The sequence below is a fragment of the Pseudogymnoascus verrucosus genome (genome assembly GCF_001662655.1).
Source record: "Pseudogymnoascus verrucosus strain UAMH 10579 unplaced genomic scaffold scaffold_9, whole genome shotgun sequence".
Lineage (NCBI taxonomy): Eukaryota > Fungi > Ascomycota > Leotiomycetes > Thelebolales > Thelebolaceae > Pseudogymnoascus > Pseudogymnoascus verrucosus.
The window spans coordinates 572,699-599,544 of NW_017263660.1; the positions used below are offsets into that span (position 1 = coordinate 572,699).

Genomic DNA, 26,846 nt, shown 5'->3' on the forward strand with positions numbered 1-26,846 from the left:
ATGATTGTGTGGCGGGTGGGGAGCTGGAGTAGAATGGGGGTGGGAGTGAGAACTTGGAGGGGAGTCGTTGCAGGGGAAGGTGATGATGGAGTGGGGATGGAGTGTAGTGGGGGGCAGGGGGATGAGGGAGCAGAAGCTTATGTGGTGGGTGAGATGGGCGGGGAGGCAGGTGTAGGTTGTTGTTGTTTGTTTGCACATTTTGATGGTTGTGGTGGTGCTGTGTGAGGGTGGTGTTTTGGGGTTTGGAAGGGGAGAGAGAGGATTGTAGGATCGGGGGTTATATGGGGGGATATTGAATGGTAGGCGAATGAGAAGGTCGAATGAGACGAGGATTCATAATGGGATTATTGCTCACGCTGGTTGAATGGGGCTTTGCGGGGTATGAAGGGGTTTCTTTGTTTGAACAAGAGGGTTGTGGATTTTACTCGATGGAAGTGGAGGGTGGCGAACAAAACCGAAGCTTCAGGGGTTTCATGCTAGTTCAAGTGCACGACGGACTCTTCTTTGTTGTATGCGTCAGGGGCGGCGGCAGGCGGTCAAACTGAGAGGTGTTGCTCATGAGTCTCAACATCGGCCCTGCTGCCGAATTATTCAGCAGAATAGAACTTTCAAATGTCACGCACTATAAGGGCATTATTATTGATATCAACCTTGATTCTAGGCTACATTGAAAGGTATTAAATGACAGGAAACCTGCTAACGGTCGGCCGAGCTTAAACTCCAATGGAGAACTCCATACAACGGCCGAAAGCTCCTCAACCTCCATACACTCACCTACCATAGCACAGGAAGATCAATCGCTAGAAATTGTCATTAAATACGTTCTATGCTTCCTTAACCATCCTCGAGCTAGTTGGTCATACTCTGCTTCACATCCCAAAAAATACCATTCATCGCCCATGACTTGGCACTTCTCGGCAAATTCCATGACTCTATCATAGTTGGGAAGATCACAGTGTGGCACTGTCGAGCCACTACAAGCGCAGGTGCTCTCGCCTAAACCGTCGCAGACTTTTTTGGTCGCCGTCGTGATCGCTTCAGGAGTTGCATTGTTGTTAAAGCACATGTACCGGAAGTTGCCGCAGGCATGAACAATGGAAGCACAAAGCATGAGCAGTAGTAGGAGTCTCATTGTGAAATAAAGGAGGCGGCGTCAATATTCAAAGGTCCTAGATATGGTGGCAAAATAGGAGACTGGCGCAGACGCTCTAAAAGAACTTTATAGGCATCTTGAGACTCGGGAAATGGTAGCAGCAGCAAACTCTGGTGACGTACACTGTTTAAGAGTATCATTACAGAGTTTTAAATTTTGAAGCTGAGAAGTTACACTGTTCTGCTGGTGTGTGTCATGACTAACCAATTGCGCTCCAGACTCTAGATGAAGACGCAACGGTGAAAGCCGGATATGTCCAGCAGGACCATTCAAGAGTCTCACGTTTCGAAGCCGGAATAAGGACCGTTTCACTGGTGTGAATTGCGATCAACCAATCTGCCAGCGCCATGAATTTCTAGTAAGTAAAGATACTATAACGTTGGCCAGTGGCTGGTGAGAAATATATATCTTGGACCTAGACACGCCAGAGAGACTAAGACCATAGCTAAATCTGAACTATCACCCAATTTGAGCTATAACCCCCCGTATCTTCTTCTCCTATCAAGGAATAGTCCCATCTTGTCGAGATAGGTTCGCTATGGATATCCCTCTACAACATCTGCAACAAATTGGGCAAGGATTGAGTGGACGAAGAACTAGTATGAATTATAAACATGATGACCGAAACTTTGAACAAAGAGCCTCTTTGTTCAACAACTACTCAGATTCCGAATGAAAGAAAGATAGTCATTCTTCAACGCCCCAACAGCACATTCACCTTCGCCGTCCGCCTCGGCCCGTGCGGCAAAACAGGGGTAAAAAGACCCCTTTGTCCATCTCCATCACTCAAAGAAAAATCTCGAAACATATACACAACCACCTCCTCCTCCTCCTCCTTCCTTCATCCTCCGCCCTCACCATCACCAAAAATGTCTCTCACTGAAACGCCGTCGCTTCCACCGTGCCGACCACAACATCACAGAACATCCTCAACAGTCTCAGACTAAAACGCCTTTCGAGATGACGAGTATAAATACGCCCTCTTCTCCTCTCCATTCCCACTCTCCAGAAGTCACCACATGACCGCACTCGCACAACAGGATATCAACACGCCAACCAGGTAAGTGATCTAAACCATCAAACCAACATCACCATTATCTCTCACACAACATCCAATCCCACTCCCACACAATGTGCAAAATCATCCACATCCGCCACCGCTGCGGCCACAGCTTCATCCAGGAGTTCCCCTGCGGGTGGTTCCGCTCACAGCTGGCACCGGTATGCCGCCCCTCGGAGTGTCCGTATATGGAGTATATTGCTGGCGCGGATTGCTTGCTGTGTGTATGTTGTGAGGTGATGATGAGGCCGGGGGGGTATTGGCCAGGGGGGTTCATTTAGGTGGGCGAGAAAGAAAAGGGCGGTAAGTCAGGTAAGTAGTATTTTTTTGGTTGAGTTGAGTAGTTGATATGATTTGATTTTGGGTTTTGTTATTCAAATATATATAACGTATTTCACATGCGAGCGACGCACACAAGCGGGTGACGCACTGGATTCCTCACTAAAAATTAAGTATTCTAGAAGGAAATATCTCAACAACAGCTGAATGAAATATTTTAAAAATAGAGATCTAGTCCTTCTTATACATTTAGATTCGTTTTTTGTTAAATTTAAAGTAAATAGTTAAGAGGTTGTTTAGGTGTAAGGGCTTAGGTTGAATTTAAGTGCTAAGAATTACTAATTTAAAGATCCACTTAATACTATTATTTCAAAACTCTTAGGATAGAAATTTAATTGTATACAAAAGACCAGCTATACATTTTTAAGTATATAATAAGCCTGTTGTTGAGATATTTCGTTCTAGAATACTTCATTTTTGGTGAGGAATCCAGTGCGTCACTCGCTTGTGTGCGTCGTTCGCATGTGAAATACGTTATATATTTTTTCAACATTGTTTTATTTTGATTAGTGTTTTATAGTAAGTAATATATTCTCCTTGGATGTGAAAGATAAAGGGCGTTGGTTTTGAACTGAAAAGTAAGTAAGACAGCCAACTCTTGTACTTGCCCCGCCTTATAAAATATAACACCTTTATACTCAAATAAATTTAATAAAGTTAGAATTGTGATGATTTGACTTTGGTTTACATTTCAAATGCATTTTTCACAGTTCTTTTCACGAGCACAGAAATTTGATTTTGGTAATGATGCTGATATTGATATTTTTAAATAAGAAAAATATAATAAACACCCCCTTATATCCCTACCTTAAAAATACTCCGAGTTTCGTCTCACCGTGAGGACAAGACAAACCGCACCAATAACAACCTGCAAAAGTCAGCACACCACCACCCTCTCAAAAAACTTACCTACCTCAAAAACCACCTCACCAACCTCCCCAATGCCCTCTTAAACGTCCCCCCCCTCTCCGGACTCCTCGCCCTCTCTCCCCTCACACTCTCCCTCCTCAAACTCTCCCTCCTCATACTCTCCCTCCTCATACTCTCCCTCCTACTCATCCTCTCCGTCCTGATCCTTTCTATCTCTCCGCCCCCCTCCTCACCCCCCGGGCCCCTGTACGGATGGGCAAACTCCGTAGTGCACCCCTGACACACCTTCCCATCCCTCTTATGCGTGAACCGCTTGTAGGGACACTCGTGCTGGGATCTCCAGCGCTGTCTGGCGTAGTTGTCGAGGAAGTATTGGCAGGGCCTGGTGGCGACACTGAAGGTTTTGTGGTGGCAGATGTGGGAGGTGGAGACGATGATGCACATGTTGGCGGTGGTTGTTGGGTTGTGGTGAATGTGGTCGTTGTTGTTGGGAGTTGGTAGTCGAGTTGTGATGCATGTGTGTGGTTGTGTCGGCGTGAGTGAAGAATTGTTGTGTGAGGAATGAGAGTCTGGAGGAAGGAAAAGAGGGGGTTATTATACTGGAAGTTGTGATGGAAGGTTATTTTCAGAGACATTTTTGAAACGAGACTCCATTGTAGAGTTGTTTTTCGACAATAGACTCCATTGCGGATAAAACACACAAAGGGAACAATAAACTCAGGCTTGAGCCGATCCAGGCCCGAGCCGCCCCAAGTCCCCTCATAGACGCGCTGTCCAACACAGAAATCCAGGGGCAACAAACGGGGAACCCAGCCAAAACAGCAGCCATCCCCATCACACCCCCCAACCACCAAGCAAACCACCCCCCTCCTTATAAACCAACTTAATTGAATTACTCCCAGCGGCACAGTGGCGCAGTGGTAGTACCACTGTCTGGACAATCTGGCCAGCGGAGGATAAAGGGGTTATGGGTTCGACACCCGGTGATGAAGAAAAAATGGAAATAAAGAAAGAGTTTGGAAACTAGCGATCAACACGACAACATAACATAACGACAAAAAGTAAAATCACAAAGTTGATTTTCTCTCTCATCAGATCTCGAGATCTGATGAGTCTTTTGCTTTTTTGACCTTTTGATGTTTTGACCCCTTGATCTTCTGTATATCGTCGTACACATACGCGACCTTCTTCTTTCTTTTGTTCATTTACAGCTTCACCTTGCTTGACCCTTTGGTGATATGGTAACGTATTCAACCTTCTTTTTTGGCTGGGCAGTTAATTCGATGCTGTAGGTGTATCCGGTCCAATGAATCACTCAGCATTGTTTGGCGTGGTGGAAGTTATTCAACATCAGACAGCTGCGAGAGCACAAAGAAGATTCTGATACAATGTGTCTGACACAGAGCATAAAGAAAAGTTTAACTGACACAATGTCCTTGTACGATATTATTTACAAGTTGCAGACTTCCGCATGAATAAGGGACTGTAATAACTTCTCTAACATCTCCGAATAGGACCACTATCCTCAAACACAAAATAACATTTTTTCGAATAGGACCACCATCCGCACCAGGACAACACGACAATACTGAAACCAAACCTACTTATTTGTTCATCCATCTCTCCTGCGGCGCTGTATAAATACACCTCACTCCCACCACCATGGTATCCTCCTCTCCAGAAACCCCTATCCGCCCACATTCACACCTACACCTGCTGACAACAACCACAGATCCCCACAACACACCACCACCACCGCAACCATGTGCAACCAACTGACAACCAGCTATTCCTGCGGGCACACCAAAACAACACTCCTGCACTGCCCTCTCCACGACCCCCAAGACGCCGGCGCCTTCACTACCCCTTCGACGTGTCGGCGCTTGAAGGAGACCACGAAGAAGTGGCAGTGCGTGTGTACGTACTGCGATGAGCAGCTAGTCCGCGAGGCAGAGGAGGAGGAGAGGAGACGGAGGAGTGACGCCAGGGAGCGTGAGAGGAAGCTGATGAAGATGAAGAAGGAGTGTAGTGTGATGTAGGTGAGCAGGCGAAGGAGAGTGAGTATTGGTGGGAGAGAAAGAGAGCGTTGGAGTTGGGTAGGTTTGAGAGTATGAATATCAATATGCTAATGGAATAGTTCTTACGATTTGTTTGCCCATGTGTTTGCCCATGTGTTTGCTCACACTGTGATGTTACTATGATGTGAATGGAAGGTATGTCTTGAACGCTCCTTCCACATGAAGTGTATGGTATGTCTTGATCGCTCCTTTCGCGGCTTATGAATTGCGTGGTCTCAGACCCTCAAGCTGTTGACCAAACAGACATCAGAGTCACATCACTCCCACCTACCATGTCAGCTATACGAGTCTCGACTCTCCATCGACCCCTATTCGACATTATTTGGCACCTGCGCCATCACTCCCTATTCGCCAGTCCGCAGCCAAGTCCACATAGTGTCTCGGCCTGCGCCGACCTGCCTCTTCTGCCTCTTCTATGGCTTCTTCGGCCTCTTCTACAGTTGCATACTCCCACTCATCACCCTCCGCATGGACCCCGTGATGGCTGCTGCGTCGTGATGCAATATGTCGCGATCCGCCCAGCCTCGCCGAGCATTCCTGCTGTCACGTCTGATATCCTCAAGAGGAAGGTGGTCGTTCGGGATTGTGGCTGACAAACGGTATTCACGTGACCTCGCATCTCCAAATTTCTCCAATTTCTCCAATTTAGCTGGTGAAAATCGGATTTTCCTAGCTCGCCCCATTAAAAATTGTGGCTCAACGGGCTCAACGTTGGACCTTTCTCATCCGTCGACATGGCTCAAAATGGACATATCGCTGGTCAAAAAATCATTTATATAAAAATGCTGACCTAGTAAATAGATATACTACCCTTGCACTCACCATACGGCCATGAATGCGTCTTTTCACCCCAAGATCTCGTCTTCTTCCATCATTCCCCGTCATCCCCGTATCATTTTACGATCCCACCCAATTATGAGATCGGCGGTGGCAAGTGGAACCCACAGCATCGATTCAGTCGGATGGTTACGGCCTATCCAGCTACTTACCCCAGGTTTCGCAGATTTCTCGGCCACATTTCTTCTCGCGTATGGAAAGAATTTTCTCGAGTTCCCACTGCCATGTTCCATAGTATCCATAGAATGTAAGTAGGGGTCTTGCGAACGATCACGACATCGACGCTACTCTTCATGGGCCGCGCCGTCGTGGCTGTTTGCCGCTGGTTAAGCAACTAGGTAAATAGGGTCGCGACTCGCTCGTTTTTCTTTCTTGATCTCTCTCTCCCTTAACTCTCTTTCTTGATCTTCTGTTCATCTCTTCCTGTTCCTGTCATCTGTGGTGTGTATGATGGCTTGAAGGGGATAGAATTTTCGCCAAGTTTTTGTAATAATACCCGCCCCCTTTTCACGAGGCTTGACACATAGCGTGGCGACAGTGTGAGAGGCGATACACGTGACGCTACCCCCGTTACGACGATGGCTTCGTTTATCAAGAAGTTCTCAGGAGGGTCCGTTGACAAGAAGGACCCTGTGTCGACTCCCAGCGTCGACTCCAAGACTAACCTCTCCGGCGAGGTTATTGCTGAAGGTACGATAGTATACTGAGGACCCCCCTCCTCCACCTCCCCCCATCCCCACTCGGCTTGGCCACGAGCTAACCTTCCCCCAGAACAAGGCGAGGTCTACATCACTAGTGATGACCGCCGCAATGTTGGCCGCGTCTCTGCCGCCTTCCTGGTGTTCAACCGCATGATAGGAACCGGTATCTTCGCCACCCCCTCCTCCATCTTCGCTCAGTCCGGCTCCGTCGGCCTCGCCCTCTTCATCTGGGTCGCTGGCATGATCATTGCCGGCGCCGGCCTGGCTGTTTACCTTGAATTCGGCACGGGGCTGCCGCGCAACGGCGGCGAGAAGAACTACCTCGAGTATGTCTTCCGCAAGCCAAAGTTCCTGGCCACTGCCATGTATGCTTCCTATGTCGTCCTCTTGGGTTGGGCCGGCTCCAACTCCGTCGTCTTCGGCGAGTACATCCTGCACGCCGCCAACGTGGAGGTAAACCGCTGGAACCAGCGCGGCGTCGGACTCGCCTGCATCACCGCCGCCTTCCTCATCCACGGCTTCGCCCTGAACTGGGGTCTGCGCCTGCAGAACGTCCTCGGTGTCATCAAGCTACTCATCCTCCTCCTCATCGTCTTCTCCGGCTTCGCTGCTCTAGGCGGCCACCTCCAGCCCGGCGTCGAGAAGCCAGACAACTTCACCAATGCCTTCGCTGGCACCACCGGCTCGGCATACGGCGTCGTCTCCGCCCTCTACAACGTCATCTGGTCCTACATCGGCTACAGCAACGCCAACTACGCCCTCGCTGAGACCAAGAACCCTGTGCGCACCCTCAAGGTCGCCGCGCCCCTTGCCCTCGGCGCAGTAGCAGTCCTCTACATGCTCGCCAACATCGCCTACTTCGCCGCCGTGCCCCGCGAAGAGATTCTCTCCTCCGGCCGCATTCTCGCCGCCTCCTTCTTCAGGAACATGTTCGGCCCCGAAGCCGAGCGCGCGTTGTCTGTCTTCGTCGCGCTGTCGGCGTTCGGAAACGTCCTTTCTGTCATCTTCTCCCAGGGCCGATTGGTCCAGGAGATCGGACGCGAGGGTATCTTGCCATTCTCTCACTTCTGGGCTAGCAATGCCCCATTCAACACCCCTCTTGTCGGCCTCGCAGAGCACTGGCTCGTCTCGGTCATTATCATGCTCGCGCCCCCACCAGGAGATGCGTACAACTTCATCCTAAACGTCATCTCCTACCCCCTCGCCGTCGTCAACGTTTTCGTCGCCGGCGCCCTGGTACACCTCTACCTCCACCCTTCCGCCGATCACAGACCAACCTGGTCGCCGCCCTTCCGCGCCACGCTGCCAGTGGTTATCTTCTTCCTGCTGTCGAATATCTATCTTGTTGTCGCGCCGTTCGTGCCGCCGGATGAGGGACAGAGCATTTATAAGGATATCCCGTATTACCTGCATTGTCTGGTTGGAATTGCAATTCTGCTTGCGGGAGCGCTGTACTGGCTTATCTGGGCTGTGATTCTGCCGAAGCTGGGTGGGTATGAGTTGGATCGTGAGGTGGATGTTGATGCGCATGGGTGGAGTAGGGGGAAGTTTGTGAGGAGGAAGATTGAGTAGGGGAGCGATCTATGGGCTTGGCGTTTTTGAGATTATTTCTGGGATAGACTTCTGGGCTGTCCCTGGGTATGGGATAGGTGGATATAATGGGACACTTTAGACTACATAGAACTTCTTATTTTGAAATTTATATACCCCTCTGAACTACGATCTCTACTATCACTACTATGCATTCCGTGCCCCTATGTGATCCACCACCACCAACTACCCCCCAAAACGCCGCAAAGGGAAGGCAGGACCACGTCAACATCCCAACGTTCCTTCCGCCGCAAGCCCTGACGGCTCAAAAGATATGCACGGAAGACAAACCGCGTCCCGCACCGTTCCTTCCGCAGCAGTTCCACTAGGGAAAACGGGGAGGCGGGGAGGGAAGCCACGACTCAACCCCACCTCCCAACGTTCCTTCCTTTTACTCCGACAGCGCGATTCAAACATCCAAAATGGAAAGTGCACCACCCTCGCTCCTTCCCCAACAGCTATCTCCAAATCACCACGCTAAAAGTGGACAAAGGAAGGAAGGCACGACCCAACCTCACCCCTATCGTTCCTTCCGCAGCAACTCTGACAACGCGGGGAAAATAACGAGGCTGGGAGGGAAGCAACGACTCATCCTCGCCTCTTATCGTTCCTTCCTTTACTCTAACGAACTAGACACCTAGAATGGAAAGTGCGAGACGCATCGTTCCTTCCGCAGCAACCCATAGACGAAAGGTTGAGAATGGAAGGGGCGACTCGCTCTTATGTCTTAGCGTTCCTTGTGTAGCTGATATATTAACCTGGGGGAGATGATATGAAAAAGCAGGGCGTAGAAGAGCTCATGACCGAATCTACGACATACCGCATCATACTCACTGTGAATGAAAGTTGAAGACTATTTTCCTTCACAAGTTGTTTTGTCCTTTCGTTTTTCTTTTCTTTTTCTTTTCTATCATTCTCCATGGGGATAAATGCAAAATAATGTTACCCACATCCACATTCATTCCATGCCCTTGCGGCTACTGATATCTCGTTAGAAAGAAGGCCGCATAGGTGAGACGATTGAATCGGTGAGAAGACTGGATCGATGAGAAGACTTAGTTGGCGAGAAGACTGCACCAGCAAGAAGACCACACGTTTGAGCAGACAACATAGATCCCCATCTCTTGTCAGGCGAGCCTTATTGTATGGTGCACCGTACGTGACACTGAAGTTATCCATGTATTTGTCGCCAAGTAACCCTCCAAGATGTTTGAAGCCGGCCAATGCATTCGTTCCCATATAGTTTCAGGTTATCCATCGCCCCTAAGCCACCCCCATTCTTTCAGGTGGGAACAATGGTGAGTTGCAAACAATACCACGGTGTCAAAGCGGCTGAGACGGACTTTCTTGCTGGGGGACAATAGACTCTATCCTTTCTTTGACTTAGAGGATAAAGAAAACTTTTTCTTTTCCAGGCTCTGAACGGTCTACTGATCTGATACTTACTTTGCCTGGCAGTGCCTCGATTTGTATCAGAAACGATGTCCCGTTCATCAACTCTCTATATAACCCCTCCCCACCTCCTCCAATCTTCATTTTCATTCCAGACTCAAATCATCTCACACACATCACAGAATCCTACACACTTCCACCACTAACACTACAGCATCCACACATCCACATCACAAACACTACAGCAAATTCCTAATCCCACAACCTCCAAAATGCGTCTAACACACACCCCAGACAGCCTCCCCCTCAAATCCGACCATTGGTCCCACAAGCACCTCACCCCCTCCAAAGGCGGCGGACCCTTCGGGGTTAACGCATACTGTAAGAGTCGAGGGTGGCCACCCGTGTTTAAGGAGCGGCGGTGGCGAGGCCGGGCTAATTTTAAAGTTGCTATTGCGAGGGGATGATGGGAGAGAGGGATGATGATCTCGATGAGGAGTCTCAGGCGGATGAGGAGTTTGATTGGGACGAGTTTTATGCTAGTGAGCAGGAAGACAAGGAGTGAATGAGGTAAGTGAGAAGGTAAGATTTTATTTTTAAATAGAGGGGTTTGCTTTGGGAGTTAATAGATGGTGTTTCTTGAGTTTTGAAATTCTTGTGTTTTATGCCGCCTGGTGATCTGTTAAATCTCTAATAGCAGCTACGATCTCATCTATGGCAAATCATCAAATTGTGCACAGATCACAGATTCACTAAAGCATTCTGCTGGTGGTGGGGACCTGCTACAAGTCTCTTCGCTCCAGCCAGAGAGAAACGCGACTATTGCTCGAGTCACAGGCCTTGAGCGCGATGATCTCGGTTGGTCCAGCGCCCCTGAGTCCCACTCCGATGCCAATACCCTGAGGCCTTGTTGTTTGTTGTTCTTGTTGTTGTCAAGTTTTGCTGCCGTGCACTCTTGCCGTCGTTGATTCTTGCTGTCGTTTGATTCTTGCCGTCGTCGACTGACTCTTGTCGGTGTGTCACTCGTATCCAAGTTCCGGCAACAAAATCCTCGTGCCGTCCTTCGCCTGCTTAATGAATCGTTTTCACCCTTTCCTTTGTCGTGATATTTCTGGAGGTGTATAGGGTGGGCGGTCTGGACCGGTGCTGCGAGACCCATATATAGTGCTTGTGTCTGACTTCCATTTTGTATCGGCTATCTAGAGGGGGTGTGAGGGGGATGGGGGCGATGATAAGCCTTCTGCGGCTTCAATACCGAAGGAATACATCCATAAACACTCAACGCGTATATCATCCCCAGTAGCAACTATCGCAACTTCATCTCCGAACCTCTGATATTAGCTTATAGTACAATGACCTAATAGTATATACCCCCCCTCCCCTCTCCCTCTAACCTAGCCCTAAAGAACCCCTCTACCCCCCCTAAATGCACACACAAAAAAACGAAGCCCAATGTCATCCCTCACCCCCTCACCCCCTCATCCCCTCGCTCCAAACCGCTCCTCCAATTTCAACGCCAGATATATTTACAGCGTACATATATAATGCAAAGTCCTCCCCCCCGACTTTGCGCTCTCAAGGAAAAAAGGTTAAGTCGTCCGTCCGGTAAAACTAACAACCCCCGCCCGGCGCGCCACCTATGCATGCATGCAATAACAAAAAACGCCTTTTTGAATCAGTTCAATGACTGAGCACTTCCGTCCGCTCGCTCTGCAGCAGCCCCTCCATCTCGCTCCCATTGTTGTCGCCCTCAGCATCGTTGTTGCCCGATTTATCATGCGTCCCGTTCACCGTATTACCATCGCCCATCTTACACACTGCGCCCTCAACCCCCTGCGCCATAGCCTGCTGCATCTCCTCTTCTCTCACTGCAGCCTCGTTCTCTCGCTCAAGTGCTTCTTGAGCGGCTCGCATCTCTGCTGCTGCTGGGTCTTCTTCTTCTATGTGGTCTGGTACCTGTGCGTCTGCTGGTGGAGGCGGTGGGGGTGGAGGTGGGCCGGGGGAAGCGTCGACTGCGGTACCATCTGCCTTAAAGCGCTTGGCGAAGGCATCATCGGTATCGGCGGGTGTGTGTTGGGCATCTTCGTTGCGCTTACGCTTCAGTGTGTCATCGCCTGAGCTCTCACCTACTGGGGTGGCTGGGACGGATTGCGTATGCAGCTCGTCATCTGACATGTCGACATCGGACATCGCGGCCTTATCCTCCGCATCTGCGTCCATCGGGGTGCTGGTGTCCGCCGTAGCTGGGGTAGCAACGTCATTTGACACGACGCTGGCGGGAGTCTGGCCGTTCTTAAGAGCCTCAGCTGCCTTCTTCTCAGCCTTCTTCTTCTCATACGCGACCCTTTTGGCGACGGCTTTCTCGAAGTAGTCGCGCACGCTCTTCTTAACTTTCTTCTCGTGGTACTCAGTGATCTTGGTAGGGTCTTCGACGCGCTTGTGCTTGAAATCAGAGGCGGTGAGGATCTTCCCGATTTCCTTGGCGAAGCGCTTCAGTTCTTCTTTGGGAAGCTTTTTGCGGTACTTATCCATGACGTGTTTAATATGAGGAGCAAGCTGCGTACGTGTAAGTAGGGGGGTGACTAACTGCCCGGGAGATGTGTACTTACAGTATTTTCATATATCTTCATCTGCTTCTCCTCAGGCAATGAGCGCCACTTCTCAGCCCTCTTCTTCTCTTTCAGCTCTGCCTCAGACATCTTTGGAGTAGCCACTGGCTTAGCCTGGTCGCCCTTCGTGACGGAATCAATAATATCCTGTAGTCGTTTTTGGTCTTGAATAGCTTTCGCAATATTCTTTTTCGGTGCTGGAGCATCGTTTGCAGGGAGAGTCGGCCGTTGCCACGTCGTTTGACCGCCGCGACTATAATAATATGTATTCCCTGCTGGATCAAGCGTCGCAAACCACCCCGTAGGTAATGGAGCTCTCCTCGGCACTGGTGGTCTTGGTTGGAACGGTCTTGCTGGACCTCGTGGTGTGGCGGTGGAGTTTCTGGGCCCAGTGGGAGCTGCTGCGGTTGGATTAGGTGTGTGGGAGGGCTCATCCTCGCGGTCACCTCCTCGACGAGCGTCAAATTGGTTTGCAGCTTGGGCTGTGGGATCGAATTTCTTCCGCGGAATGCGGTACGCAACCTCCAGCTTACTCCATACTTCCATCAATCGCAGCGATTCTGACGCAATATCTTCATGCTCCGACTTGGTCAGAGGCTCGACCACCTGCTCAATCTTTGAGTCGACAATCTTGTTCCTGGTGAGCCGGGGCAGCTGGTACAGGATGTCCAGGACTTGGAGAATGATATTGTTATCCTCTTTCCAAGTCTCCAAGCATATCCGCATTATACGATAACCGTGAAATTGGACCACCTTTTGTCGGATTCGCTCGTCCCCGCACCGTTGTATGCGATTAAGCAACTTGACCGCAATCCACTTCTCCGTGCCCTGCATAAGTGTAGCCATGACCTTCGTAACGCCATTCTCATCAAGTCCCTTTGGTTGAACATTGTTAACATACTCCTCGTCATCTTCTCCCGACTTCTTCTTCCGAGGTTTCTTGGCAACCGCAACATCCCATCCATCACCATCATCAATTCCAAGAGCCTCAATAGTAGTATGTGAGAGTTTCGTAGCCCGTTCAGTCTGAGTCTTGCCACCCAAAAATCCCGTGCAGTTTGGCTCTGCGCAATAACATGGTTGCGGGTCTGCGCCGTACCGGTCAACGTTGTAGTTGAAAACGAGCTCCTCGCCAGCTTTGATGTTCCGCTCGGCAAATATGCCCATGCGGAGTTTATCGCCGACCACCCACTTATCGACGTAGCAATTGGGGTTACATGAGTGATTGCAGAACCGACCCAGATTTCCCTTTGTTGTCGCGTCGACGAACTCGGATTTGGTAAGGGACATGAAATAGAAATGCTTGATGCCTTCCTCATCGTACTGCCTCATCCGTCGTCGTAATGTCGGCTCGTTGACAACTTCCCCGATGTACTCAAAGATGAAATCATGTGCGGAGAGATCTGTGTCAGCGCGTAACCCGTAACCCTTCTTCTCTGTCTTGATGACGGAAACTTTGGAGAACTCCTTTCGCTGAAAGCGCTGGTTCTGGCAGTTAGGACCACAGTTACACTCATCGTCCATGCATTCAATCTTTGTCAGGCGATTGATGCAGTCCGTATCTTCCCCACATGCGTGATTCTTGCCATCGCCTGTACATGAGTTAGCAGAGAATTCAGGCCACGTAGTGAAGTCAGGGTCAACTTACGCCAGTCTTCAGAGCAATCACAGCCCAGGGCCTCGTGGTCCGCCGAACCCATATACTTCGACCCGTAGATGCAGTCCTGGATGACCTGAAATTTCGTTACGCATTCGGGGGTGGCATCTTCGAGATGATCAAATAACGGCGGGGGCCTAAAGACGACCTTCTGGGAGGCCTTCCTCGACAATTTAGGTGCTTTCCCGGCCTCCTGAACCACTACGATATCCCCCTCGACCACCTCAGTATTGACCTCATCCTCAGATGTCGGCGTTTCCGATTTTGTCTCCATATCTTCAGGCGTAGGTGACCGCGATTGTTTCGGTGTTGGTGTTGCTGATGGTTGTGGGTTGTCGTCTGTATTTGACGGGGGTGTAGCAAGTTTTGCCTCCGTCGCGGAGTCCTCCTCAGCCAACTTCATATCGCCGAGCGCAGCATCGACCGCCTCGGTCTTGGGAGTGATTTCTTGATCCGACATGCTGAATTCGCGAGCAATTCACTGGTGCCTCTCCTTTATCTCCTGGTCGGACTCGGTGGGTGGCAGATTGAAGGCCAGTGCGGCGCGGCTCTACGGCCTTGGGCGACAGTGGCGCGCAGTTCTGGCGCATGCAGGTTCGGTAGCTTTGGAGTGCAAAGTATATAACAGTAGCCAACGAAGCTGCTGGGCCGATGGGTGGCTCGTGGCGTGGCAAGTGGTGGTGGAAGCTGAGGTGCACACCCTTATCGACTCGCGTTCTGCGCTGGATCAAAATTTGAACCAGGACGCAATCTGGCCAGGGTTCGTCTAGTGGTGGTATACCAAAGCGATCGTGATTGTCAAGTCATGTATACAACTCTCCTCAGTTGCATATGTCGTGGAGTGTAGAAGGTAACAAGCACAGCTCGAATGGGGAAGTAGGGTTGCGGGTCAAATGTCGACTTTTGGAAGCCCGCTGCACAGATAGTTCCTCCCCCCGTATTATCAAGATCCAGTTACTGTCGCTGGGCGTCGTGATTACATGTCCCGTGTTCCCACAATATCACTGTGTTTTTTGTACAAGTCGAGATTTTCCCAGGAGTATTGAATTGCTATCTGCAAAGAAGAAGAGTAGAATATGGAAATGGAGGTTCTGAATGGGAACCTCAACTGGCACGTCTCGGCAAATGCCGCCATCACGCGCCGATGGCCAGATTCTGGCCGTGCCTGCCTGAGCAAAATCTTTCCCAACCGTGAACGCGCACAATTTCCACGAAGGCATTTGTATAATATGCCGATTTGGATCATATATATCACCTTTCCTCCTCCCAACCACCTTTCATGACTGCCACTCCTTTTCATAGGGCCAAAGGAGAAACGGTTAAAGGAAAAAATCCCTTTATGTTTGTACTTACTATTAGTGATGCCAGGTGCTTTATCAGAGAGAACCCTGCCTCGTTGCACCACATCTTTGCGCCCAGGCATTCTTCGTAGGCCAACGTATTGGCATCTCCAACCATTCCCACTGACTGACTACTGGACCTGCAAGACCTAACAACTGGGCACGAACATAACATGTTTCCGTCGCTTTTGAGGGACTGCAAAGAGAGATTCCACACTGGAGGTTCCATGTCCACATCACTGGTGACTATAGATATTAGCAACATAAAGTTGGGGCATGTTTTTAAGAACTATGACGGTTCAAGCTGTGATATGTGGGTTACACCCAGACTTGACTCCGCGGACAAGAGTATATTGGCATGCCTCCATGCGGTAGAGTGGGAATTGACAGCTATCGAATCCCAGGTATCCTTCTTGAGTGTGAATATTTCGGCGGGTATCCGCAGCTTGAGTGTTGTGTAAGGTATATAGAGTTGATCGTCGCATTTTTGCCAGAGACTATATTCGAATTGGTGGTGACCGCTTCGATGCATCGCATCAACAAGTCTTGACTGCATATCCAGGTTCTCGTGTATCCCTTGGCCGCAGACACAACGTTGGCCTAAGAGCCGTAGATGTGGATATATGGACGGTGTAATAACCAGAAGATCCCCCCGGTATAGCCAGCGTTGCAAGTTGCATAGATTGTAGTGGCTCCGAACCGGTGCGTTCCGGCCTTGCCAACACACGATGCAGCACTGGCGTATACTGAAACTGGCGGTCGGGCATGGCCATCGGTCGCTATAAAACTGGGATGAGCTGCTGAAATCTCTGATCCTTCACAATCTTGATTCGAAAGCGAGTGCTCGAGCGAGTCGCGATCGGAACGATTCGAAACATGGCGGCCATTTCACTGGTCGTTGTCGCCTTCGATGTGGGGGGTGGCCATCGACTCGGCGACCCAAACGGCACAATTTAACTGCAGGCCGAGATGCAGGCCGAGTCATACGGCAACGGCGCTACGACTGCGCAATTGAAAGTGCGAAAAAGCGAAGCCCGTCGCATTTAGGGCCGGTCGAGCCGAGAAGCATCGAGGTTGATTGAGGCTCAGGGTGGATGCTCCAGAAGAGATCGATCGTTACCGGTTCGTCATGGGTATCGATGCAAAGCAGACTGCGACAATCACACAAATGTGACGAACTGGCGGGCTTTTTGGCGGGCTTTTTGGCTTGGCAAAGCTGTCAGTGGGTGTGTGGGTTCTGTGGAGGGGTGTGAGGGGTGTGTGAGAGGGTGTGAGAGGGACCGGTGACGGGTCTGACGGGGACTATCGACCCGTAAAGGGCTAATAAAAATGCTTCGGTGTGTCTGAGCTCTTTACTGGTCCCAGCGAAACGTTTTCTGGTCCAATGGTCATTTTGTTTCTTGAATCGTTTGACCATTTTCATCGATATAACTGGCTCTTGGGACCCTGCAAGGACAACGCAGACGCGCCACAGACCCAATCAGCCAACGGCTGTTGAAGGAAGGCTGAGAGGGATGACCTTTCCTCATAGACGCAGGTGTCTCAGTTTTCTCATAATTCCCTTACTTTCGTTCAGACTGAACGTTCTTGTTATTAAACTGGCGCCGAGTGAGTTGCTTCAATTAGCCAGAAAAGATGGTTGGATTTAGTTCGCTGGACTTTGCAGTGGAGTACAGCGACTGTATGCGCTCGTGTTGTGCATGCTGTACCTCCTGCATCGGAACTAGACGGCGTTCTCTTCCGTCTTCTGCAGCGTGCACGATGGATGTTCAGCAGAGCCTATAGTATTTGGTCTGTTCGCCGGAATAGGAACATCCCTCATGCACGCAATCAAAGTGGTGCATGCTTGTAGATACTATGAGTCCAGTCAAGTCCAGTCAAGCGCTGGACAAGATGCATCGTGGTCTACCCGCCGCAATGCTGCTTTTAGCAAAAATCTGAATCAGCCTTCAGCTAAGACGTTAGCTGCATCTCCTTTACTGTGCAGTAGGGACGTAGCAAGGCGTCGGATCGAGCCCATTGACAGGCGCGAAAGCCGCCCTTTTCTTCTTTTATTGGGCCAGCCAGACATGCGTCTCAAAAGCCAGGGGAACGCTGGAAAGTGCTCGTGCTCTTCTTTGCCCGTGGTCTTCTTGCTCGTGCTCGTGCTGGTCCTCGGTGAGCGTTTCAGTACCTAGCTATCCCTTGATTCCCATCCCAATCCGTCTTCAGTTTCGGCTAGTTTATTCATAGTTACAGGCGCATATGCAGCTTGTATGCACGCTTTTGGCAATCTCATTTCCTGTGGACCGGGTTGTCGACGATTCAGCGAACTTAAACGACCGAAACGACCTCTCAATTGAACCTTGCTTTGGCACCGTGTCAGACCCTAGAGAAATAGAAATAGCACTGTATGTATACTCTCCATACCTGTCTATTCTTGTCTATACCTGTCGACAGCGTGCCCGTCTAAGACGCGAAGGCTGGAGGAACGACAGACACCGACCTCCTTCAAAGGCAAGGACCTGCTTTTTCCTGAGGCTAATCTCCAGGGAAGACGACAGATTTAGATTGCGACAGGCCGCAAATCCTGGGAGACAATAGGACACAAATTGAATGTATATTGGCCAGATACTCCATTTACTCCATTTGGGCGTTTAATTGCCGGCTGTTTGTTTCAATTGTTTGTTTGGTGTTGGTTGTCTGGCGTTGTCTGGGCCATAAACGCACTAAGATTAGGACCCGGGCCTGATGAGGAGGGAGTGAGAAACACGGAGAGACGCGACATTTATAGGAAAAGCAACGCCAATCTGCGCTCCTGCGCGTATTCCAACCCTCGACCACTTAATCCGACCACCAACCTCGGACGACCTTCCCTCATCCACTTCTCTTTCCCCCTTCCCCCTTCACCCGCTTCAAACTCCAGGGTCTTCTTTAATATTCCCACACTTTTCACCAATCTTCTTCACCAATTCATTTTACTGCCTCTAATATATTTGACCCCCCGTTTACGTCTGCAATCCCCGGTTTCCTTCTGTCTGCGTCTATCCGATCTGTCTATACCCCCCCACCACCACAGGCAGCCTTCGCTATATCTCGACTACCACTCCTTACCTTCCACAACAAACAAACTCCTTCAATTCCTTTTCGCCAACTTCGCAATACACATCATGGCCGTGGGACCCTTCTCAGAATACGAGCAGGTACGCAAACAATGTCTTACAGTTCATATCCGCAGGGTGTAGGGGTTGCATATGCTTGGACTCCTGCGCCTTGTGGGTGGCATTGCTGATGAATTCCACCCAACGCGATTAATACTGACTATGTACTCTGTAGCGCTTCTTGCTCAGCGAAATCCTCAAGACATCGAACATTCCCATCGACGCGCTCTTGAATGTACTCAGAGAGCAGAACTTTGATCCGACCTGGGAGGAAGTTGGTCTACCTGCAGGTAAGCTTGCGCCGAGCTTCTTACACCCACCCCAAAGCTTCCACAGCCTTCAAAACCTCGAAATACCCAGTCGCGGAACACTATATACAATATCCAAAGCTTAATTTCTAACGAATTTTCACAGGTCGCAGCATGAACAGCTGTGCTGCCGAACTAGCCAAGCTCAACTCCAGCCCCAGCGGCGACTCGAACCCCGACAGCGCCAAACAGACCTCCCGTGGAATCAAGCGTACCCTCTCAGCAAGCGCATTCTACGGCCCTGCAACCCCCGCAACCAAGGCCCGCGAGATCAAGCCCAAGCCAGCAGCAGCCTCGAACGGAGCCGACAAGCCCGTCACATCCACCCCCGCCACAGGCTCTGCCCGAAAACGCGGCAGACCAAGCAATGCCGAGCTAGCACAACGCGCAAAGGAAGCTTCTGAGCGTGGAGAAGCCGAGAAGGGAGTCTATGCCACGAAGCGCAAGTCAATTAGTGATCAGTCCGTAGGAGAACCCCCCGCGCCCGGCTCCGAGCCCCCAGCCAAGCGCGGACGCGGCAGGCCTCCGAAGAACAAGGCTCCCGTGGCAAATGTTCGTTAGCACATAATTCTATTCTATTTTAATATCATCACGTTTTGTCGTCTGCACTGCTGACTCTGTGACCAGCCCGGTGTCGATGTCGAGGAGGAGAGTAAGCCGTCAGAGGCGGATACGGATGTGGCCGCCCCCGCGGACCCTGAACCTGAACCCGTAGTAAACGACAAAACCCCCCAAGACGACGCAGCCACCAAAGAGACCCGCCAGAACCTCGAAGTCGTAGCCCGTGCCGCATCTGCCACTGTCTCTGAAGCTCTAGCACCGCAGCCCCAGATCGCCCCTTCTAACACACCAGCACCAACAACCTCCGCCTTCAAGAAAATCTTCGGCCTAAGCAGCCAGACTCCCACCACCCAGGCGCCTCCCCCCGAGCAGGCTATAGGGGCGGCGGCGCACTAGGTTTCGGTTTTCTCTTTGATGGATGGACGGACGCGCTTCCTTCTTTTATCAGCAATTAGATCCTGCAATGAAACGAACGAACCAACGAACCAACGCCGTAAGATTACCACGACGCAGCATTACGAACGAACCTTTACCCATGACCAAGCAAGAAATTCAACGGTCTTCAGTTCCCATTTTCATCCACCCGCGCACTTCGAACGGCCAAAGATTTCACTTTCACTTTCACTTTCAACTCCACGACGGAATTTTCACAGATATCACGACACCTGAAAAGCGCAAACTACGACGACGACACACAATGTCTTTCTTTTTTATCTATCTATCTAAAGCCCTTCAATGTTTCTCATCACTTCTTTTCCTTTCAAAATAATGGCAATCTTCTTTTCCCTTTTGATTCCCCCAGACCTGTATTACGAAAACCAGCCCCCTTCCAAATGGGGGTTTTTACCAACGTTCACGTCCTTCTTCACATTCACGAATGACACGCACCCTCGGCGGCAGTATTCTTTATTTTGTTTTTCTCGTCTTAATGCGCGTTCTTCTTACTATGTTTTTTTGCTTTTTTCGCGGCGGCGGGCGGTCCCCCCTTTTGTTTACCTACACCCAGCACCAGCACCACGAGCCATGCGCATACGGCATCCACCAGAGACACACCGGATACCTGTCTACCTTCACCATATCACCTGCTGCTTTTCACATACCCCCCCCGGCGGACTTTTGTTTTTTTGTTACCTCGGAGCCAGGATCCAGCATGCTCTCGGTCTCTAGAACGGATGGGAGGCTTTCTGGGACTTGGCGCCTTATGAACTGGAAGAAGTGGAGAGTGAGGGCGGTACGGGTCAGGAAATGGGTTGGGAGGTAGCCAGTTGTGCATAGCCGAGACGACGGAGGGATAGGAGGGGAGGGGATATTATCAGGGCCTACCTACCTACCTACCTACCCTGTATATTAGAGGGCAAGCGCGAACCGACCTACCTACGGAGTGAAGTGTCCATTTGCGGAGATATGGCATGTGGATAATGGGACAAGCATGCAGATCTCAGTTCGCTTTCGGGTTTTGAAGATGTGTGATTTGTGCATGAGTGATCATTGTGTGAGACTGGGCTATGTATGAGGTAGCTGAGTCTGCGGGGGTTTCATATACTGCCCATCGATCGTCATGGCTGGTCGTTTCTACATCTCGTCTTAAAGCCATGATTCGTAATTCATCGCGCTTGCCACTATACACCACTCGGTCTTCCTTCCCACCCTTCAGACTCCGCATACTATACCCCCTCTCTCTCTATACCCCCCCCCCCCCCCCCCCAAATCCCTCTCTACCTCAAAGTAACTTTCGGGAACCACCTCCCCCCACACCACCCCTTAACAACAATACTCTGAATATCAATATTCCCATCCGCCCCCACCTCCGGACTCCACATCTTCAACAAGATATACCTCCCACTAACCTCCGGCTCAAACACCAGCCGGCAGCGACTCTTATCCCTCTCAATAAAAAACCTCGCATGCGGCGCCATAAGCCCCTGCCCGCTCCCCCTCCCATCAACAGCCTTCACCGCCTCCTCCGTCGCCTCATCAGCAGCCTCAATCGCATTCTCCAGCCCCAGCGACACCACAGACGGCTGACTGCGTCTCGCGCCCCGGGATCCCGAGCGCGATCTCGACCGCGGCGGCGGCGCGGCACCCCAGTCGCCAACCTCGTCTGTCCAATCGAGCTCGATAGGCGCAGGTGGCTCCTCTTCAGAATCCTCCGAGCTAGTCTCCCCATACTCCATCAGCGCGTGACCCATGCGCTCGCGCTCCTCGCGGCGGCGTTCGCGCGCCCGATTGCGATTAGCGCGCTGGTAGCGGCGCGAGGAGGTCGACGATCCGGCGTCGGACTCGGTGTCGGAGCTGCAGGAGGTTGTGACGCGGAAGGGCGGCGTGCAGGCGGGGTCGGTGAAGTCGGTTGGGATCTGGGCGGCGGGGCGGGAGTATGCGGACCCGTCGGTGTAGACGGTGGGGGATTGGCGGGTGGCGGTGGTGGAGCCGTCGTCGTTGTGGCGGATGGAGATGACGGGGGCGGCGGCCACAGGGTTGCCGCGGGCGTTGCGGCGATGGGGGGTTGGGAGGTATTGGATTTGGTATTTGGTGGTGCGGGTGAGGAGGTCGTCGGCGTCCATGGAGATGAATACCATGCCTTCTTGGACTGGCGCTGTGTAACCCCGTGGTGGGGCTTTGATGATGATCTCCTTGAGGCAGAAGGGCCTATCGCCCTCGTGCTTGAGCACTAGATTGCAGCGGTTGCTCTTGGTGGAGTACACGGAGTTGTCCGTTTTCAGCACGTTTGCTGCGCCGTATATGATGCTGTCTCGTTCCGAGCCCTCTGAGAACGTGCCTCCGTCACAGAACTCAATCTCCATGTTGAGTTTTCCAGGCTCGACCTGTCCATAATACCCATAGTTAACTGCGGGGATGCGTGACTCTGTAACAGGTGAACCTAGCCTTCTCCGCTTGAAAGCTCGACTGTTCTCGTCACCCTGTTCTTGTGCCGGCGCAAGTAGTTGTTCAATCCTTGGTGCTTCGAATCGACTGCGCGTCTGTGACATCGCTTGCTGTAGTTGCTGTCCACTCTGATACATCTCCTCAAGGCTGGCAAGCGTTGGGCTACGCCGCCTCCCTTCTGTCAAAGAGCGGTGTACTTCCAAAAGACGGCCACTCTCAGTCATGCGAGGTCGAGGTGGAGGACCGGATCCCTGGGGTGGTACCGAAGGGTTCGCAGTATAGCCAGGGGGCGCTACATCGATTCCAGGCGCACCGCCGGTCGAGCCCAAGCGGTTTGCTACTAGCCTCGCACGCTGCCGCCTCACCCGGTCGCGGAGGTTGTTTGACGACGACATGCTTCGTCGGAGCTGTTCTACCCGCAGTCTCGTGGCGTGTGCCTCTTCTGCGGTTCTGTCGAGTTCACCCAGCACTTGTGCCAGTCGTGCGGTGCGGTTGTTGAAGCGGCTTATAGCTCTGAATAATTCGCCCGAGGGGCTGATGTCGTACAAGGAGGCGTCGTCACCCAGTCTATCCTGTAGAAAGCGAGTTGTCTCTTCGAGATCGGGTTCTGGAGAGTCCGAGCCGTCCGACTGGAGTATATAGTTAGCTATCTCCGGACCATTTCGTACAAGTCGCGGTTCCGGGATTGGGGTCACTTGCCATCAGATATGAGGCCGCGGAACAAGTGCAGGTGGCGGTGACAACAAAGGGCAGGCGCATGCACGATTGCTGTCGGTTGCAGGTGCGAGACGGATAGAAGAAGCGGGACAACGTGCCGTGTAGCTATATCAGATACGGCGGGACAGTGGCGAGTAAGAGTGTCTTCGTCTTCGCAGCGGTGAGTTGAGTGAATGGGCAGGAGAGAAGTTGCAGTTACGATTTCATTTATTGATATTATGGAGAATAGAGGATCAAGTGTAGGAGTACAAGATGGACTGTACGAGTATAGAGGGGGTGTAGTGGCGGCGGTAGCTTGGGGGTGGTAGTTGCGGTAGTGGTTGGTGGGGAAGGGAAGGAACCCCCGGAGCCCTTTAGAACCCTTTGTGAATGCGGCAGTCTGACCAATTACAGTCCTGTAAATACGTTTCTATAAAGTGCGGGTGTAGGTACCTGCCCGTCCGGTATGTCCGTCGCCGTATCTTATGTACCCCTCACCTCCCTCACCTCCCAACAACTTCTGCCGCCATAACCACGCACGACCAGGCAAAGTGTACGCTTCTAAGAAATCAGGATATATTGCTTCATTATTGACTCGGTACCTATTATACTACTTAATATTGCATTGTCATAAAGAAATCAAAGCATCTACAAACCTCCTCTAGCCTTCTCAAGCTTTAATTGCGCTATTCGTCGATCCTTTACCGTCACACTGGTGCTGTGCTCTTGTAAGGCTGAAAATAGGCTTCGGCTGGCAAGGCTACGGCGGGATAATCCTCTGTGTCATTCGCGCCAACACCGAGCTATCAACTTCCACAAGAGCGGAACCAGATTCCCAGATCTCCAGATCTCCAGATCTCTTGGGGCCGGTTTCCAGAACAACAACACTGCCAGAACAGACCAGGTCCTGCGAGCTATTCTCCAAATTCAACCTCGTCGCCGTTAGACTACAATACCCTTCCCCATCCACCATGGCAGCAAACACAGAGGATGGAGGGCCAAGCCTCCAGAATGAGGCCACAACTAATGTAGCCCCGGAGACTGGGATTACTGCCGGTGAGCTTCTTTCCAAATACAACACTGTGCATTTTGCCCGTCACTTCAGGATCTAACGCGCACCAGACGAGATTGCCCTGTACGACCGTCAGATCAGGCTCTGGGGCGTCAAGGCCCAAGAGAAGATCCGGAATGCCAATGTCCTCCTCATCAGCATGCGAGCACTCGCGAATGAAATCGCAAAGAACCTCGTGCTGGCAGGCATCAACTCTCTTACGATAATCGACCATAGCATAGTCACGGAGAGGGATCTGGGCGCACAGTTCTTCATCTCGGCGGAGGATGTTGGGAAAAACAGGGCTGAGGCGGCGGCACCACAGGTCCGGAACCTCAACCCGAGAGTTAATGTCATAGTCGATACGGATGATATTAGCATCAAGGGGCCTGGATATTTTCAGAATTACGATATAGTTATTGCGACAGACCTTCTCCCAGATACCCTCAACCTCATCAACACAGCAACGCGAGTGAACAACAAGCCCTTCTACGCGGCAGGCGTGCAAGGGCTCTACGGCTTCATCTTCGCCGACCTCATACAACATGACTACGTTATCGAGCGCGAGAAGGGCAACCGAGAAACACTCTTACAGCCCGAGACACGCACACGCTCCGTCATCGACGCGAAAACCAAAAAGGAAGGCGGAAAGCTCATAGAAATGGTCACCAAGCGCGAAGTCTATTCAACCTGGTTCCTAGCCAGCGACACCGCGCCTCTACCCCAAGATTATGCAAAAAGCCGCCGCCGTCTAAAGGCCGTCACCCCAATCCTGTCCTGCTTCCGCGCCCTCTGGGAATTCCAACAAATCTACGACGGCCGCTTCCCAAGCAACCACGCCGACATCGCCGCCTTCACCACCCTAGCGACTTCAAAACACAGAGCCCTCGGTCTCCCGACAGAGACGTTGCGTGCTGAGGTCCTGCGCAGCTTCCTCCAGAACTTAGGCGGTGAGGTCGCCCCCGTGACAGCTATTCTAGGCGGACAGGTAGCGCAGGATGTCATCAATGTGCTCGGGCAGCAGCAACAGCCCATCCAGAACCTAGTGCTCTTCGATGGGGATCTAATGGAGGCGCCGGCTTACGCTCTGCACCCTGACGGCGATCTGGGTGTAGCGCTGCTCCCTCTCTCCGCGGCGGCGCAGAATGGGAATGCGCCCGGTGCGCCAAATGGAGAGAATTGATTTTTGGGTTGGATAGCTTGCGACGCCGCCACGTACTGGTTCGCGGCCCGGGGAAAACGGCGCCGCAGAACGGGGTCTAGGCGTAATAAGGCGTTGAAAAGTAGAGCATAGATACCAAGCAAGATATTAATCTTGATTTTCCCCTTCTCCCTCACTCCCGCTGTCCTCTTCCTCCTTTCCGCTATCCACATCCTCTTTTTCACTGTGATCCGCCGCCGCATCCTCCTCTTCCTGCTCTTCCAATTCCGATAATCCTTCCACTGCCTCCTCTTCCTCTTCATCGCTGTCATCATCTCCTCTCTTCCTCTTAGAAACCACAGGGGCAACCTCGTCCTTCTTTATAAACACGTAGCTTCGTGCTGGTCTCTCCTCACCCTTCCACCCCGTTTCACTCACCTCACCCGCCGACGTCTTTACAACTCCAATCGTGCGCGCGTGGTGATACCCCGGATATGCCGAAGCCTGGAACTTGAATGATCGCTCCACTGCCAACCCGCTGTGTCGCGCTAAATCCCTAATATTCCATAGCGTGTATGGCATTCCCTCGAAGAGGGTGACGATGATGCTCCCCCCCGGTGTCAGCGACGGTATCGCGCGTTTAAAGAAGTTAACCAAGAGTTCTGCGTCCATCCATTAGCACCTTGACCACCCTCATCTCCATCCCCCGCCACTTACCTTGGTTATACCTAACCTGCCGATTCACATCCGTACTCTTCCCCCCCACATGCGGAAAATTAAAAATCACCCTATCCATCCCCCCCCTCTTCCTCCCCCCCCCACACCTCCCCTCCCGATCCCAAACCCCCATCCGTCCCGCATCAACATTAAACACGACCTTCTGCTCCCTCCCCTCCAGCACCTCCACATTCGCCCCAACATGCGGATACTTCTCCTCCAACTCCTTCCTATTCCGCTCCTGCACCGTCGCGACAACGTGTCCGCATCCGTGCGCGCTCACTAGCGAGGCGGCGAAGGATAAATCCCCGTCCCCGATGAGTAGGATGCGGTCAGATGAGGAGAAGGGGATTATAGGAGCCTGTTTCTTCTGCGGAGTTGCTTTCTTCGCTGGTGCGGCGGCGGAGGGAGTTGTGGCGGGGCCTTTGGTGCTGGCTTTGAGGTGTTTGGGGATGGGCTTGGCGGGGGGTTTGTATTTTTTGGTTGGGCCGCCACCGAGACGTTGGCGCTTGTTTTTGCCCATTGTGTGTTTGAGGAGGCAATGGATGGGTTTGGGGGGTGGGAAGTGATGGATGGGGGATGGGGAAAATGAGGGAAGGCTGAAAATTCATGCGGCCGCTGGGGCGAGGCTGGGGAAAGGTTATATGGTGGGGCACTATGGGGTTACTATTTTGGGAATGAAAGCCTCGAGGGGTTGATGGAAGTTGATGGTAAATACTATTT

The 26,846-nt window shown here is 51.6% G+C and overlaps 9 protein-coding genes across 9 annotated transcripts; 5 read left to right on the plus strand and 4 right to left on the minus strand.

The window, feature by feature from the left end:
• Positions 1–3,360: 3,360 nt before the first annotated feature.
• VE01_02484 (uncharacterized protein) lies at positions 3,361–3,866 on the minus strand (the record flags this gene model as incomplete). The annotated part of the gene is made up of 2 exons (XM_018271993.1): positions 3,361–3,420; positions 3,483–3,866. 2 exons carry the CDS (start codon positions 3,864–3,866, stop codon positions 3,361–3,363), a joined length of 444 nt encoding a protein of 147 aa, XP_018132623.1.
• Positions 3,867–5,185: 1,319 nt separating this feature from the next.
• Positions 5,186–5,623, plus strand: VE01_02485 (uncharacterized protein; the record flags this gene model as incomplete). Its single annotated transcript, XM_018271994.1, has 2 exons — positions 5,186–5,457; positions 5,560–5,623. 2 exons carry the CDS (start codon positions 5,186–5,188, stop codon positions 5,621–5,623), a joined length of 336 nt encoding a protein of 111 aa, XP_018132622.1.
• Positions 5,624–6,498: 875 nt separating this feature from the next.
• VE01_02486 (uncharacterized protein) lies at positions 6,499–8,752 on the plus strand. The gene is made up of 2 exons (XM_018271995.2): positions 6,499–7,027; positions 7,109–8,752. The coding sequence occupies exons 1-2, from the start codon at positions 6,916–6,918 to the stop codon at positions 8,608–8,610; spliced, it is 1,614 nt and encodes a 537-aa protein (XP_018132621.1). The 5' UTR covers positions 6,499–6,915; the 3' UTR covers positions 8,611–8,752.
• Positions 8,753–10,292: 1,540 nt separating this feature from the next.
• On the plus strand, positions 10,293–10,585 carry VE01_02487 (uncharacterized protein; the record flags this gene model as incomplete). The annotated part of the gene is made up of 2 exons (XM_018271996.1): positions 10,293–10,414; positions 10,468–10,585. 2 exons carry the CDS (start codon positions 10,293–10,295, stop codon positions 10,583–10,585), a joined length of 240 nt encoding a protein of 79 aa, XP_018132620.1.
• Positions 10,586–11,448: 863 nt separating this feature from the next.
• Positions 11,449–15,356, minus strand: SET2 (histone methyltransferase set2). The gene is made up of 3 exons (XM_018271997.2): positions 14,278–15,356; positions 12,630–14,221; positions 11,449–12,576 (listed from the first exon to the last, which is right to left on the minus strand). The coding sequence occupies exons 1-3, from the start codon at positions 14,744–14,746 to the stop codon at positions 11,701–11,703; spliced, it is 2,937 nt and encodes a 978-aa protein (XP_018132625.1). The 5' UTR covers positions 14,747–15,356; the 3' UTR covers positions 11,449–11,700.
• Positions 15,357–18,775: 3,419 nt separating this feature from the next.
• VE01_02489 (uncharacterized protein) lies at positions 18,776–20,031 on the plus strand (the record flags this gene model as incomplete). The annotated part of the gene is made up of 4 exons (XM_018271998.1): positions 18,776–18,808; positions 18,942–19,056; positions 19,181–19,626; positions 19,702–20,031. The coding sequence occupies 4 exons, from the start codon at positions 18,776–18,778 to the stop codon at positions 20,029–20,031; spliced, it is 924 nt and encodes a 307-aa protein (XP_018132624.1).
• A 1,319-nt stretch (positions 20,032–21,350) lies between these two features.
• Positions 21,351–23,548, minus strand: VE01_02490 (uncharacterized protein; the record flags this gene model as incomplete). The annotated part of the gene is made up of 2 exons (XM_059463442.1): positions 23,218–23,548; positions 21,351–23,147 (listed from the first exon to the last, which is right to left on the minus strand). Exons 1-2 carry the CDS (start codon positions 23,275–23,277, stop codon positions 21,351–21,353), a joined length of 1,857 nt encoding a protein of 618 aa, XP_059319904.1. The 5' UTR covers positions 23,278–23,548.
• Positions 23,549–23,731: 183 nt separating this feature from the next.
• On the plus strand, positions 23,732–25,559 carry VE01_02491 (uncharacterized protein). Its single transcript, XM_018272000.2, has 2 exons — positions 23,732–24,270; positions 24,337–25,559. Exons 1-2 carry the CDS (start codon positions 24,186–24,188, stop codon positions 25,446–25,448), a joined length of 1,197 nt encoding a protein of 398 aa, XP_018132748.1. The 5' UTR covers positions 23,732–24,185; the 3' UTR covers positions 25,449–25,559.
• Positions 24,988–26,680, minus strand: VE01_02492 (uncharacterized protein). Its single transcript, XM_018272001.2, has 2 exons — positions 26,124–26,680; positions 24,988–26,068 (listed from the first exon to the last, which is right to left on the minus strand). Exons 1-2 carry the CDS (start codon positions 26,644–26,646, stop codon positions 25,575–25,577), a joined length of 1,017 nt encoding a protein of 338 aa, XP_018132749.1. The 5' UTR covers positions 26,647–26,680; the 3' UTR covers positions 24,988–25,574.
• Positions 26,681–26,846: the final 166 nt, after the last annotated feature.